Genomic DNA, 16,183 nt, shown 5'->3' with positions numbered 1-16,183 from the left:
AGTGGCTGAAGGGAAAAGGGGGGAAAGGACCAGCTTTGTGCATGCTCCGTCTCACCGAGACATGTGTCAGTCAAGAAATCACTATTGAGGGACAAAGGCATCTACATAGTGGCTGCTCCACGCAGAAGCTGCTGCATGTGAAAGACCCTCACCAGATTCAGCTCTGAAGTCTTTGATCTAACAGAACCATGAATGCCACTGCTTGTACTTCTGTAAGCCACTACAAAGCACCTGGGCTAGAGTCTGCAGGAACCAGAGTTGCTAAGGAGTGGCAGATTCCTGAGTGAGGAGGGCAGTGTAATTGCTGTAATTGCTGAGGGGAATTGCTGGCTCCACCCTCTGCTGTAAGCTCTTGAGGGGTGGGGCTGAGAGCTCTTCATTGGAAGGTGCATCTCGCCAGAGGCCTCAGGTGGAGGACTTCCACATCATCTACCACCTGACCATTTAAACTGGAAATGCCAGGGCTTGAATCTGGGACCTTCTGCAAACGAACAGGATTCTTATTTCATTATATTTACATTATTTATAGTCTGCCTTTGTCACAGGGACTCAAGGAGGATTACACATAGTAAGTCAGTACACTCAACAAAATGGGACATTCAGTAACTAATGCATTAGGATAGTAGAAGTCTGGAACCAGGAGAGTGGGAGCTTTCCTGACCTCCTCGGGCAGGCCACTCCACAAGGCGGGAGCCACAACAGAGGAAGCACATGAACAGGCAGCTGATGATTTTGCACATGTGCAGGTTGGTACCAGCAGAAGTCCCCACTAACATGAGTGGAGTTGTCATGGTGGAGTTGTCATGGTGGAGCATAGGGAGAGAGGCGGTCCCATAAATAAGAGGGGCCATGAAGAGTTTTGTATGTGATAGCCGATACCTTAAACTGAACTCAGTAACAAATGGGCAACCAATGGAGCGTCTAAGGAATGGGACTAATACACGTGCTCCATCTAACCCCCACTAATAGTTCAGCCATGGCATTCTGGACCAGTTGGAGTTTTCAATTGATTTTGAGGGGAGACCAATGCACAGTGCATTACAGTGGTCTAGTCTCGATGTTACTGTGGCCAGGTTAGCCAAATCAAGGTATGGGACCATCTTACAGGCTAGGCTGAGTTGGTAGAAAGCCTTTTTTTTGCAGCTCCATTAACTTGCTTCTCCAGTAATAAAGCTGGATCCAGTATGATCCCAAGGCTCTTAACTGAGTCAGTTGATTCTGAGGAAAATTATAGGGCTAAAACTGAGATAGGGATACCCTCTGGCTCTTTCACAAAGTGCTTTCCTGCGTTACAAACTGCAGCAATACTGAGGTCAGTTATCTGAGGACTTTAAAATTTTAATCTGAGGACATTAAAATAATGAAGGCTAATTAAGACAAATGCTGAGTTCATAACAGTACTGACTCGAGAAAAGCAACTTGAATTTGGCATTTTCTGCTCACACGCATGGGATACCCCAGCTATGTATGGAACTGAAGTAGTTGATCCATGGATCACAAAGCTCAGCAGTTGTACGAAGTAATAAAGGTTTTCCTGCAGCAAACAAGGATATATCCTTTCCACTCTTCACCATCAAGCCTTTGAATGCTTTCACGTTGCAAAGAAAATAAAGTTTCCTTCTTCCTTATTTTCAAATATTTATTAGAAAACAGGTTTTTCCAAATGCATACAAGCTATTTCAACCACTTCAAATGTGACCATTACTCAGGAGGGACACCAAATGTATGTCTCCTGCCCCAACCAGATTTGCTGTGCTTAGGCAAGTGCAGGACTGAAGAAATAATTATTATGTGAGGAGGGAAACGCATACCAGGGAACAACACTGCTATTTACTAGACAATTGTTTTGGAGGAGATGAAGCATTCCTGTAAGATACAAGTATGATTAGGCACCAGCAGGTATTCAAGAATGATGGAAACTGAATCGGACAGCTTCAATCATCTTTGAGGAGGTTGAGACCTTGAAATACAGAGCAGGTAGGATGAGACATTCTGGGTCACTTAAATGGTAGGCTTGACTTCGGTGTCAAATTATGTAATCACCACAATAGACCAATTCACCCTTGCTATTCTTTTCTCTTTTTTTTAATGCCAGACTCTTCCGTAGCCCAGTGGGAACTAGATAATAACATATATTTCTGTAGAAAACAACATGGTTTTCAGCTCAGTGTGTAGTTTTTACTTCGCCGCAGAAGACTGCAATTTATAAATGGCAACAAGCCTATGGAAAATTCTCTAAATGAAAGATCTGGTAGGGTGTTATCATTTAACCCCTATTTTTCACTTTCAGTAGATTTTTTGGCATTCACAGCTGCAACATTAAATGACTCTGAAAGCAGAGCAATTAATCCACAACCCTATTTGTTTTAATCTGTCACCTGGTTTCAGGTTTCCAGTCACGAGAAAAAAAAATGTTTGTTAAGCTCCACAGCACTAGCTAATGTCTAAAGACAATCCACACTAGAGAAGGGGGGGGGGGAGTGTGAAGATGTTTTATAGATGGAATGGAGATTTATTAGGGTACCTAACACAGTTTCTGTGGATGCCTTGAGAATGATAATAAGATTATTAAAACTTTACAAATCATCACATTAAAATCCAACAAGGGTACTTCTGAAATTATACCGTTTTGCTGTCATTGCTAATAGTCCATTACCAATTATAAGACTTCAGGAAAATTTCTCCATTAAAAAAAAAAAAAACTTCTTCAAAAATATAAGTTACATTATATTTATTTCACTACATGTTATTCGTTCAAGGATAATAGGTTTATGCGCATCAGAATAGCTGAACGATCACATTTATGTCAGTGATAGAAATATGTTCTCCTGCTGCAAACTTTAATTAATTTTCACAGATAGTTAATTTTCTGTTTCATTATCAGCTCCCTAAATTTGAAAGACAAACAATTTATAGACAAACAGAAAATATTGGGGGGGGGGGAGGGAGGTGAGTAATTTTTGTTTTTAGCAAATAAAAGATACCAAGACCACGGTCACACAGGCCGGATAACCTACAAGAACCGGTGAACTCTGACCGTGAAAGCCTTTGACAATATTTTAAAATATAAACTGCTGCTGCAAACCTGAGTAATACTAATATTCATAATCTAGTAATCCTAGAGGGTTTTTTTAAAAAAAAAATGTGTAATGTATGCATCCAAAGTCCTGCTTAAAAAAACACACACACAAACAAACTGTTAGCCCAAACCTATCTAGGTAAAAAGGAAGTCTGGGCTCTATACCACCCAAATAATGGCTTCGGTGCCCTTAAACATCAGCGAATGAGAAATATACATCTCAGTATGTCTTTTGAAAGGGTGACCCATTCCATTAAGGACAATATTCCAAGCCTTCTACACTTCCCAGCAAAAGGGAACTTTAAGTATCTACTTACCATGATGTACGACACCCTTCAACCCATGGATAATAGGCTCCAGTGCTGGATTGTCCCTCTGATTGACCTACATGTAAAGGATACACGACTGGTTAAATCTATTCTGGCATCAGGCAGAAGAGTTTCAATTTAATCTGCTAAAGGTAGAGGAAAAGGGAAGATGTTATCTTGCAAGTTGCTTAGTTCTTACACTTAAAACAGGTCCTCAAACACGGAACGCTTAAGATTTATAATATACTAAAACAAGGTGAAGGAGGTTAAATCAAAGGAAAGTCCTCAGAATGCATTAAAACATTAGGAATATCATCATAACCCGGGGGGGGGGGAATGAATAGACGATAGCTCTGCACTTGCTGCTTTCGTTGCTACGGATAATAAATAAATATAGAAATATGAAAGTTATCGAAGAAAGGTAACTTTTTCAACAAGAGACTCTGAAGGCATAAAAAAGGTGTTCAACTGAAGTCTATGGAGCTCACCCAGCCAGGCCTAGCAGAATAGTATTTTTATTTATTTCACCTTTTGCATTTCTAAGACAAATGCCTGATCCTACACAATACTGTTTTGCAGCAGGTTTTCCAAGAGGCTCTGAGCCTGCCCAAGATTTATCTGGAGTGGTAATTTCCGAACACAATAATTTCCACCTGAAACTCTGTATCAGGATCTTGCAAACACCACAGCCAACACATGGCCTGTAGGGCCGCTGCAGTGATCTGCACCAAAAAGTACTCGCATTATGGCACGCAAAGGACAGTTCGTTAAATCTAATCTCAGCACAAAACTTTCTAAGTGTATGTAGGACAAATTACAAGCAAGACCAATGTGAAAAGTGATCATCCAACTCTCCACTTCAAGGAAATCATAGAAACACTAACACGAGATTATTTCAAAACTGAAAAGTGCTATGGACCAAAGTCCAGTCTTAAATTCAAAGATCCAGAGAGATCTGTTCCCATGGCCCCTGACCCATAGTGTCAAAATTGAAGGAATGTAGGGTTGACTGTAAGCCAGCAGAAGGGGGTGTCATCAGCCCAATGGCATGACATCATTTCTGGAGAAAACCTGGATGTGATGCCAGTCTTCCCTGGGTATTGCCAGTGGCCATTTTTATTTTATTTTTCTCCACCACTGCAGTAAGTAGCAGTAAAGTTGATCTTCTTTTACAAAATAGTGGTTTTCATGTATAACATGTTTTTCCACTGAATGTGCATGGCTGCCATTACTGTCACTGTTTTCTCCTCTTTACAGCCACACAGCTACCTAGGGTTGCCAACCTCCAGGTTGTAGCTGGAGATCTCCTGCTATTAGAGATCAGTTCACCTGGAGAAAAATGGCTGCTTTGGCAACTGGACTCGATGTCACTGAAGTCCCTCTCCTCCCCAAACCCTGCCTTCCTCAGGCTCCACCCCAAAAAATCTCCAGGTATTTCCCAGCCCGGAGCTGGCAACCCTATGGCTACCTCAGAGACAGGCTGCAGAAAAGAGAAGTTGGACTAGACACAGGCAGCCCCCCCCCACAACAACTAGCCTTGTCACTTTTGTGGTTTTCACACTCATTTCATCTTCAAAAAGCTTTTCTCTCACTTCTGGTGATGGGTGGCTGACCGACACGGAAGGTGGGCAACTGAAGGCCGAGCACATGTGAATAAACACAGTTGGCTGAGCAGCAAATAAATATACTGAAAACAGAGGTATGCTGGTCATTCAGCTGCAGAACTGTTGATAGAGAACAGATGTCATTGTGACAAAGGATTTTAAGAATCCTTTGTATGGCACTTTTTGTATAAAACCTGTAAAGCATTATCTTTATAGGACAACAGGTTTGTAGGGCTGCCAGGTCCCTCTTCACCACTGGCGGGAGGTTTTTGGGGCGGAGCCTGAGGAGGGTGGGGTTTGGGGAGGGGAGGGACTTCAGTGCTATAGATTCCAATGACCAAAGCTGCCATTTTCTCCAGGTGAACTGATCTCTATCGGCTGGAGATCAATTGTAATAGCAGGAGAACTCCAGCTGGTGCCTGGAGGTTGGCTACCCTGCAGGTTTGGGAGGAGACAAACAGCCTTTCTTTCTCTGCAGTAAACTATGCATAAAAAACACATTATTATAATACCAAGCTTCCCCCTCCCCTTGAACCATTTTTTTTCAAATTCAGTTATCACTATGATGAGCCAATTGCACACCTGACACACACAGAAGCTGTTACCTCAAAAGATTATTCATATCATAAGTATTATTCCTTGCTCAGCAGATTTGTTCAAGCACGGCACTGTGAGAAATCTAGTCATCTACCAGAGCATGACTTTAGTATTTAAAAGCGGGGGGGGGGGGGGAGCACGAGATCCTCAGGAAAAAGGACTGAAGCTTTGCATGTATCATTTATAATTGAACAGTGCCTTGTAATGCTCCAACGGAGACAAATAAGAAACTGCCGTAACTCAATGCAGAGAAAAAACAAACATAGCCTTACACTTTAGGAATACCATCATGCTATTTCCAGTGCTAATAGGATTCTCTCACCTGAGGGTAAATGGTACAAAGGTAAATCAAACCAGTAAAATCTCTTTATCACTCATGCAGTGTTATTTCTGCTCCCCAGTGAACACACTAACCTAGGCAGAGTGAATGGTTTAATGCGCTGAGTACAAGCAGCATACCAATTTACATTTCACAACTTAAAACACCTTATTATAAGCTTAACTGGCCGACATTATTATATACCATAACAGAGGGCACAATGCATCGTTTTAGGAGAGATTGTTTGGGGATCACAAAAGGTAGGGTAAGATCATAGCAGTCTGCCTGTGACATGTATCCCAGGACACAACACATTTTATTTTACCCCCGAGACACTGGAATTATTGAGAGGCATATCCATAAATCAGCGGCTGCCCCTCTAGGATTGAAATCACAGGTCTTTCTTACTCAAGTGCTAAACCTTCTGAAAGGTGCAGCTGTCAAAGCACACACACAGATCAGCTTGCAAGCAAAGCGTCCTGTAAAAACTAGCTTTTAACCATGTCGTGAAAAATCATCAGTACATGACATACCCATCTAAGGCAAGTATTTCATAATCTGGGGATAGGGTTGCCAGGTCCCTTTGCCACCAGCGGGAGGTTTTGGGGAGGGTGGGGTTTGGGGAGGGACTTCAATGCCATCTAGTCCAATGGCCAAAGTGGTCATTTTCTCCAGGTGAACTGATCTCTATCGGCTGGAGATCAGTTGAAATAACAGGAGATCTCCAGCTAGCACCTGAAGGTTGGCAACCCTATGTGGGGGCCACTGTAGAGAAAGCCTGGCACTTGTCCCCTTCCCTGCTTCTGTGAAGGACATGAAGCTGTGAAGGGCATGAAGCCTTTCTTGAAGAGCTAAGGACACAGCAAGGTACAGCTAAAAGCTTTGCTCTGGCATGAAGTGCTGGTGACTCCGATCTTCCCCAAAAAACATGGAGTTCTACCAAGTAAACAGACAAGTCAGAAGTGTAGAGTTGCCTTTTGTTTTTGAAAAGAACCGCAAGATCCTTCCAGCAACTCAGTCATAGAGAAAGAAACTTGGGAGCTGCTCAACAGAACTTGAGAGTTACCACCAGTGCCAGCTAGAAGAGAAGGAGTCAGCTGTGAATTACTAAGGACACATGGGGATAAAAAAGCACCCAGAACTCTGGCTTTGAATTAAAACCAGCAACAGAGCTTCTTCTTTTTAAGGGCAGTTTTGCAGGGAGAAATGTATAGAAGTTCAGCCACATGTCTGAAACCAAGCCTCCTTTTTTCTCTTCTGGTGAACAGCTCTGCAAGGGAAGAGGTCACGGCTACAGCCATCCTGGACTCCATAAGAAAAGGAACTCAAGGACTACTGTCAAGACTCCATCAGTGGTCACAATGCTAAAAGCTCCACCACCAGCCTGAGAAGAGGCTACCTTTACTCAACTACCTACCCTATCTACCACTAGGTGTAGCAGCACCTTGGCTTTTGGTTCCTACGTATGCTTGGAAGGCACATGATACAGGAATTTTACTGAAGCTAAGAAGATTTGGGGATAGTTGGTGCTTGGATGGGAGACCTCTTGGGAACTCAGTGTGAGCTGCCTTGAGTCCCACGAAGGAAAAAAAAAAGATATCCCAATATGAATATAATAAATTGGATCATTTACCAAGTGGTCAGCCCACTCTTGGGAGGAGATTTGGAGTAGGCTCCTGTCATTACTATGCTCTCTTTCCTCACAAATTTCCACAAGGGTGAGAATGCTGAATTGCTCTGTTCCTAGCGAGAGCCTGTAACAAACCCACTTCTTCGCCAATTGATACGAAATACATACTTCTCCCACATTCCCACCCAAAAGATTCTGGCTGCTTTTAGACAGTCATAAATGTGCAGCGATTGCTTTCGAGCTCATTAAATGGGCGCCATCACAGTACCGCAAAGCATTTCAGAAGGTATGCCATCACCTACTCTATCGAAATCTGAAATGGCATGCATTTTGCGCCAGGAAATGAATGGCTACAATTTTGTAATGCTTTCCTCGAGCCTTTCCTCTCTGAAGCGAATTATAATTTAGTCTCCTTTCCCTTTGCAACATTTGGCCCTTGACTTGGAAACTAATAATCTTCAATCTTTCAAGCCTTATCCATCTGCTGAGTATAATAAGCCAAGACAACTGGCATGCTAGGCATTTGAGAAAGCCAGCTGCTTCTGCACGATTGCAGCACTCATCCAGAAAGACTATCCTTGAGCACTCGGGCCTTCCTAGTTTTCGGCTCAACTACTTCAAGGGGGAGAAGTCCAAGTTTAAACTGAGTTAACGGGGTGAAAAGAAGTGCTTTCAACTCCCCTTCTGTTATCTCAGTACAACCATCTCAGTAACACTTGTTCGGTAATTCATTTAATTAGCTGCACGTCTCATTCTTCCACCCAGGAGTGGAAAGTCAAGCTTCAGGCTGACAACAGGTTGGGCTGAGAGGTAGCTATGAGCTGTAGTCTGCATAGCAGAACTGGAACTAGTAGTCTGCATAGCAGCTAGTAGTCTGCATAGTTAGTAGGCAGTTAGTAGTCTGCACAGCAGAACCGGAACCCAAAGCCACATCTTCAAGTCATGTTCACACCCTGCGCTCTACTATTATAAAAAGAAGAAGAGTTGGTTTTTGTACTCCAATTTTCTCTACCGTTAAGGAGTCTCAAAGCCTTCCCTTTCTCTCCCCACAACAAACATCTTGTGAGGTAGGTGAGGCTGAGAGAGTTCGGAAAGAACTGTGACTAGTCCAAGGTCACCCAGCAGGCTTCATGTAGAGAAACCAACCCAGTTCACCAGATTAGAGTCTGCTGCTCTTAACCACTACACCACGCTGGCTCTCTATATCCACTATATCCACTGTATAAGCAGTGAAAGTTAAACAGTTCTTTATCGTGAAATGTCAACCCCCTCTAAGGGATGATGAAGCAAAGTAACAAATCCGGGTCCTTGCTGGTAGCCAATCTGAATGATAAATGGAGGGAGGTCCTTAAAGTCGGCACCGTGCAAGCACATGGTTGTTGACTGGCTAGCCAGCCTCACTGATGTTACTGTCCCCTGATGGCTTTTGGTAACGGCAAGAATTTGACTCCCTCCCCCAACTGCCCTGCTCTGGCAACCAGCAGCTTCTGGTCTGTACTGGCCAGGATACACATTCAAATAGTTTGCGACAAATATTAGATTTGATTCATATATTAATAAAAAGGACGCAACATTTTAGAATAACAAGCTCTTGGCAATAGCCTGAATACTATTCCTTTGGACAAACTTGTAATTCTCAACCTAGGAAAATAACAGATTGTGGTTATAAACATCGACTAAGTTTTCCAGGGTGGTTTCTCTTCTAAGCAACTCTCTGCCTTGACTTTCTCCTTGACCCCATCTGCGATAGGAGCTCTCAGCGGTGCCCTTTACTCAGTTTTGGTTATCCTTGCTTCCGTCTTGCTGCTCCCCAGAAAACTCAGCCTCATTCAGTTTGCAATTCTCTCCTGGCTTTTTTGTTTTGCTGTCACCCTACTCCCACCATACAGGCATCACGCAAAAGACCACTAAATTCACCTTTCCCAAAGTGTGCTCTTGCTCCCTGACACGTCCGCTCAACCTGCAATGATCAACGAATCAGAGATGATTGCCTGTACTGTACCTGTTACTACACTGGTGCTTCTAACTGCCCTGTCTCCTGGGGAGGACATGTGTGTGTGTAAAGTGCTGTCAAGTCGCAGCAAACCTATAGCGACCCCTGGTGGGCTTTTCAAGGCAAGCAGAGGTTGTTTGCCATTTCCTTCCTCTGCAGAGTCTTCTTTGGATATCTCCCTTCCAAGTATTGACCCAGCTTAGCTTCCGAGATCTGACAAGATCGTTCGGTACTATTCCATTCCACATCCCGGGTAGGACATACCTCTGCAGACATATTACAAACATGTATACAACTTGAAATGTCTCTAGCAACAAGGACACTGGAAAAGAACAGAAGAAAAGCCCTGCTGGATCAGACTCACGTTCCATCTAGTCCAGCATCCTGTTTCTCCAACTGTAGTTAATCAGATGTCCTGGTAGGGAGGCCAAAGTATCTCTTTGTTGTTGCAATCTGGCAACTGAAATTCAGAGATATACATACTGACTCTGCACAAGGTGAGTTCATTAGCCATTGTGCTCACAGTAGCTGATGAACCTTAAGCAGATCATGAGAGGGAGGGCATCTTGGCCATCTTCCGGGCATGGAGTAGGGGTCACTGTGTATGTGTGTGGGAGGTAGTTGCGAATGTCCTGCATTGTGCAGGGGGTTGGACTAGATGTCCCTGATGGTCTTCTTCCAACTCTATGATTTTATGAACCTATTCTCCATTAATCTGTCTAATCCTTCTTTTAAAGCCATATAGGCCAATGGACATCACTACCTCTTGTGACAACAAATTCAACAAGCTAATTTTGTGTTGTGGGAGAAATTACTTCTGCTTGTCCTGAATCTACTCGCCATCAATTTCAGTGGGTAACCGAAGTTCTGATATTTTAGAAGAGGGACAGAAAAGTTATTTGTATTCACTGTCTCTATACCTTGATTGATTTATTAAAATAAAAAAAACTTCTATCATGTCCTCTCTTGATTTTTTCTAAACTGAAAAGGCTAACTTTTTTTTTTAGTTTTTTAAAAATTAGACAGGAATGTACTGATGAAAACAGTACTCCAAACCAACCACCAATCTACCCCAGCGGTTGCATAAAGATCAATTAATGCCACTGGAGCAGTTTTCAAGATGCCCTCCCCATACTCTCATAAACTTATATCATCCCATTTTTACAAAGTGAAGGAGAAAGTTAATCCTTCTACGGAGCCATTTATAATATTTTAAAGGTTGCTTGCAAGATGAAATTTTTTATCACCTGGTTTCTTCTCATTCTAAACTGACTTAACCTGAATGTAGAAACTCACCCATGATAAGTAGTAACTACAATAAAAAGGGAGAAAGAGTTAAATTTCTCCCTGGTGCTACCTGAGAACAAAGGAAAAGACTCAATAACTGAACGCTGATGCTTTTATGAACCTAGATGGAAGAAAGCAGATACAATTTCACACTGAACTTTAAGGTGAACCACAATGTGTTTCACAAACGCTGCCATGACCTTCGATTAATACACACACGCACTCCAACATAGTGGAGGGCTGTTGGTTAATTCACTGCCATAGCAACATGTTTCAGGTTCAGTGACTCAAACCAGTGACGGAAGGTTTGTGTTCCTTTGCTTTCCAGATGTTAACAATCCTGCCCTAAGTAACATATACATTCAAGGTTGACTGAAAGGAGCCGAGGTCTTCTGTTTGTACAGCTTCATTAGAATTTCCATTCAAATGTGCTCGCTGTTTTATGGACTCCACTATGTTGTAAAGGTAAGGGGAGAAACCTAATGGGTCTCCAAATGATTACGTTAAATAGAATAATGGGTACGCATCGATCCTTCTAGCTAATTCCACTTCAAATAATACATCATCCTGAGTGAGAGTTTCTGCAGTGATGTATTAACTTAATTCACCATCACGGCACTGGGAAAGGTATTTAACATGAGATATTAACTAGCAAAGCCAAGGAGGAGGTTACAATTATTTTGCAGGTTATGTTAAAATGGTTCAAAAAGCCCTGGAGCCTATTTAATCTAATTTGGTGAGGCCTTGTGCTTGTCACATTTTCCAACACCCCAAAACCTTGTGGGGAATGAATCAGAGCACTTCACAGTACACATGGAAGAGTCATCGTAGCATTAGGAGGTGGTAATGACTGGGGAAGGCAATGGCAAACCTAGTCTGGTAAAATGGTAAACATAGTCTGCCTAGTAAATGTCAGGATGTGATGTCACCCCATGGGTCAGTAATGACCTTGTGCTTTCACAGGGGACTACCTTTACCTCTAGCTGGCCACCATCCCTTCTCACCAGACTCAGAGCCAACACATACCAAGTAGTCACATGGTACAGTTCTTCCTGGCCTGTACAATTTCACATTAAACACAAAAAAACTTTGTATGTACAAATAAGCAGCAGACAGAAAGTTCAGTTATTTCCTTGACATGCTAAATGTTGCATATACAGTAAAAAAAATACACATGGAAGAGAATTCTAATGTTTTATACTCCATTTGCTATCCAATTCTGATACAGAGCTGAAAAAAACAAAACACTGCACTCTATGATGGTGTGTTTTGGTCTTAGATGTGACATCAGACAGAACACAAATACAAACATCAAGGGTGTCCCGGAGATGTGTATTGTGGGCACATAGTTTAAAAATGCCTCATTTTATGAGTTCAGGAGAACACTGGATCGTTATCTCCTCTGGTGACCAACCGTCCTAAAGCTCCATGTACCCTTAGATAAGGACAAGCAATGACAGGCAGCAGGCTTCCTCAGCCTTCTAGCTAGGGTTGCCAGCTCCGGGTTGGGAAATACCTGGAGATTTTGGGGGTGGAGCCTGAGGAGGGTGGGGTTTGGAGAGGGGAGGGACTTCAATGCTATAGAGTCCAATTGCCAAAATGGCCATTTTCTCCAGGTGAACTGATCTCTATCAGCTGGAGAGCAGTTGTAACAGCACCACCTGGAGGTTGGCAACTTTACTTTTAAGCCTCCTGGTAGGAAACACCAGCACATTGTACCTTGGGCTTGTGAAGCATTCTGTTGACATGCCTGTAAGGAACCAGGCAGATCTTCCAGTACAAATGGTTTGAAATTCTAAAACACAATATACCAAGTTTGTTTGACTGAACTAAACAAGATTAACATGACTGCTGAGGGGAAGCTGACATACTGAATCAGACCACTAGCCTATCAAGGTCAGTATTGTCTATTTTGATCAATAACATCTCCCAAGGACTTTCATATCGGCTACTTTTAAGTGGATCTGTTTAACTGGTATCTGGGACCTTCTGTATGCTGAGCAGATGCTTTATCACTGAGCTAGGGGCCCACCTCTAAAGAATCCAAGATCCACAGCAATATCCTTGCTATTGATATCACTATAAAGGACACACTGCCAAAACAATAAAAAGAAAGAAAATATCAGAAATAGCAAAGTAAATGGTACTCAGTATATCAAAGTGGAAATCCAGATTCTGGAGTCCATAGGGATCAGTTTCATGTGTTATGAACACTGTAAGCATTTAGTGAATTCAGGCTTATAGCACCATAATGCCACACTGTACTGGAAGGTTGGGAACATCTTTTGACCAGTTGAATGAGATCTGGGCTAAGCTTCTGTTCCTCCTATGTTACAGGCATTTAGCCTAGGCATGTCCAGAGGTGCAAGCCCAATGGCTCTCGGCTCTTCGACCATGTCTTATGCCTGTGACTGAGCCAAACTAGTAAAATCAGCTCAGCATCTGCTCAGCATTTTGGAAATCATATTGTATATGCTTTTGTTTAAGTCATACATTCTCATTTACTCTATAACCTGTATGAAACCATGGAACTGGAAGAAAAGGGTATAAATGCCTGAACAAACATGTGAATAGTCAATCTACTCTGAAAACTGAAAGGAGTAAACTAGTTCTGTACTTTCCTTTAAAACCCCATTACCTATAATTTGGCTCAATCCATTTGCAAAACACGTGACCTACTTTGGAAGCACCGAGGAAGCAGCATTGTCACGACTAACTATCTTTTGTATACTTCTGATTGAATGTTTAATGTATACCAAAAGCACTGTCAAAAAGTAGGAAAATTATGAGCCAAACCCAGGAAGGTTTGATTGAGAATGCGCTCCGTATAGCTAAGGCAAGGAGAGAACGCTGGAAGAGTAATTCCGGTGTTTTTGTGCTTGCTTGCTTTCCTTTGAGAAAATAATATGACTTTCCCCCCTTCTTACAGCATGCCATCTACTTATTTAAGCAGCAGTGTGCGACGTCTCTCAATACCACCAGCAGCTCAGCTGGAAAAATTGCACGCCAGGGGGTAACATTTTGTCAGGATGAACCCTGTCTTATAAAATCTGCCATCAGCAATCCACTGAGTTCTTGATACTTGTTGCGGAGTACAGGGGGGGGGTATCTTTTTGAGGGTCTGTGTTTAGTGTCATCACAATCTCTCTCATTTAAGGAAGAGAGAGACCAAATACGAAAGCAGCTATTATATTTAAAACGGAGAATGAAAATGTTTTTTGGGGGGTGGGGGGTAGAAACAACAAGTTATTCTGTGCTTGTTGAAAAGACAAACATCTAAGTTAAGAAACTGCGGGGAAAATAAAGGTCTATTATACTGCATCTGTCTTTTAAAAAAGCATTGCTTTTATGATTCCAAAAACCATGTAAAAACTACAATTGTTGACAGAACACAGCAAGTATGTTTCTGCAGTGTACGAAGTACATAAAGTAGATGAGAACAGTAAACGGTGGCATGCAGATTGTGAGAAGCTGAGAGGTGCTTTCTGGATGCATGTTACTAATAGCTCTGTCCAATTCCTGCTTCGAGTTTCAAAAACATCTGTTGCTAGAGGTTGCAGGCGGAGGCTGAGAGAGAATTAGTTAGCAAGTGTCTGTTAGACTTGAGAAGGTTGACGAGCTTTCTTAAAGCCAAGCATTCAAAAACAGCTGCAAAATCCTTCAACTTAAATTCTCCATCCACCAAGCTCATGCAACGTACATGCAAAGTTATATCAAACAGAATACAGATGATGCACAAATTAGAAGGCCTTTTCTTGGCACTTCCAATGGATTTCTTTGGCTCTTACAAGCTTTCCTCGTAGATGAGCTATTGGATTAATTCAGGGATTTCTCTCTTTTTTCTCAATCCCCCTCTGCAGTATGGGGATAACATTGAAGTAAAAATGTCCTTGCCAAAGGACACTGAGGTGGCATAATTGTCCTCTATTTTTAAGAGTGAGATAAGGTGAACTCACTTACTATCTGCCTGATTTTTGATAGGACTTGATAGTAACTCAGCAGGTTTCTTAGGCTGCAATCCTACGTCACAGAATGTATGCTATGCAGCTCATATGTGGAATTTATAGAAATATTTGACATACAAGGCTTAACCGCATCTTTGACAATGATTTGACGATGACTACAGTCTAATCATCCCAAAGTGGATTGAAGGTGGGTTGGAGTGGGCGGGACAAAGAAAACGGACAGAAACATTACACATGATGGAAAAGGTGACATGAAATTGGCTTCCAGAAAAAGACTGGGGTAAAAGTGGTCTCTGACCTGGATGGCCCAGGCTAGCCTGATCTCGTCAGATCTCAGAAGCTAAGCAGGGTCAGCCCTGGTTAGTATTTGGATGGGAGACCACCAAGGAATACCAGGGTTGCTGTGCAGAGGAAGGCACTGGCAAACCACCTGTTAGTCTCTTGCCATGAAAACCCGCAAAAGGGGTCGCCATAAGTCGGCTGCAATTTGATGGCACTTTACACACACAAAAGTGGTCTCAACAGAAATGGAAAATGGAAAGAAATGGAGAACACACCTAAAAAAGTAAATGCTAAAAGCACAAAAATGCATGCAGAAATTAGGGGATAAACTAAAGCAGTATGGAGCGAGAAAGAACAAAAAACCCATGTGGAAAAGCCCTAGCCCTCAACAATGAGCAATGGCACACAGTTGACTCAATGCCCAGAAAAAAAATTCATTTATGAAAACAATGTTTGTCGGAGTATGCTCAGAACAGCATCATACCACATCTTTGGAGAACACGGATCAGAAAGTTTAGTAAAGTCACGTGTAGGCCTATGTAACAGCAAACAAACTGGCCATGCCCTGTAACCTTGGAATCTCTCAAATTTGGAATTGAGTAAAATCTGTTTTTCCCTTTGAAGTTTATCTTTTCCCCTTAAAGTCAACTTAGGTAGAACAGGAATGGCATGTATTTACATATAGGATTGATTCCTATGGGATATGCCAATGTCCTGTATATCTATTCAATAGTTGTTGCAGCAGATCTAGAGTGATCAGATAACCTTTAAGTAAAAGTTTTAATTAATATGTTGACTGTTTATTGGCTGGGAAATGCACAGCTTCACCTTGAACCTGGAAGAAACAAATGAACAAACCTCAATATCTCACTTAGAGATAGATGGTTGTGCTCTGCAAAGATTGAATGTTCAAAGTGAACATTCAGTTATCAAGTAGCAATGTGAGTTAGTGGTTAGCGCATTGCTTTAATTCAGCCAACAAGGTTTTAATCTCCACGCAGCTGTTTAAAGTAATGGCCCCTCGCAGGTGGGTCGAAGCAACCACCACACCTAAGGACACTTTCCTGGGAGCAAGCCCCGCTGAATAACATGGGACTTACTTCAGAGTAAACCTGCTTA

The 16,183-nt window shown here is 42.2% G+C and overlaps 1 protein-coding gene across 4 annotated transcripts in view; it reads right to left on the bottom strand.

The window, feature by feature from the left end:
- PTPRG (protein tyrosine phosphatase receptor type G) overlaps positions 1-16,183 on the bottom strand; it is a 669,402-nt gene that overhangs the window by 173,981 nt on the left and 479,238 nt on the right. For all 4 annotated transcript variants that reach the window (XM_056855280.1, XM_056855289.1, XM_056855297.1 and 1 more), the window contains exon 6: positions 3,397-3,463. In XM_056855280.1, coding sequence (XP_056711258.1) covers positions 3,397-3,463 — 67 coding nt within the window. The remainder of the gene's footprint in view (positions 1-3,396; positions 3,464-16,183) is intronic.

Source organism: Euleptes europaea, chromosome 1, assembly GCF_029931775.1.
Source record: "Euleptes europaea isolate rEulEur1 chromosome 1, rEulEur1.hap1, whole genome shotgun sequence".
NCBI classification, from domain to species: domain Eukaryota; kingdom Metazoa; phylum Chordata; class Lepidosauria; order Squamata; family Sphaerodactylidae; genus Euleptes; species Euleptes europaea.
This window is presented reverse-complemented; position numbering and strand designations above follow the sequence as displayed.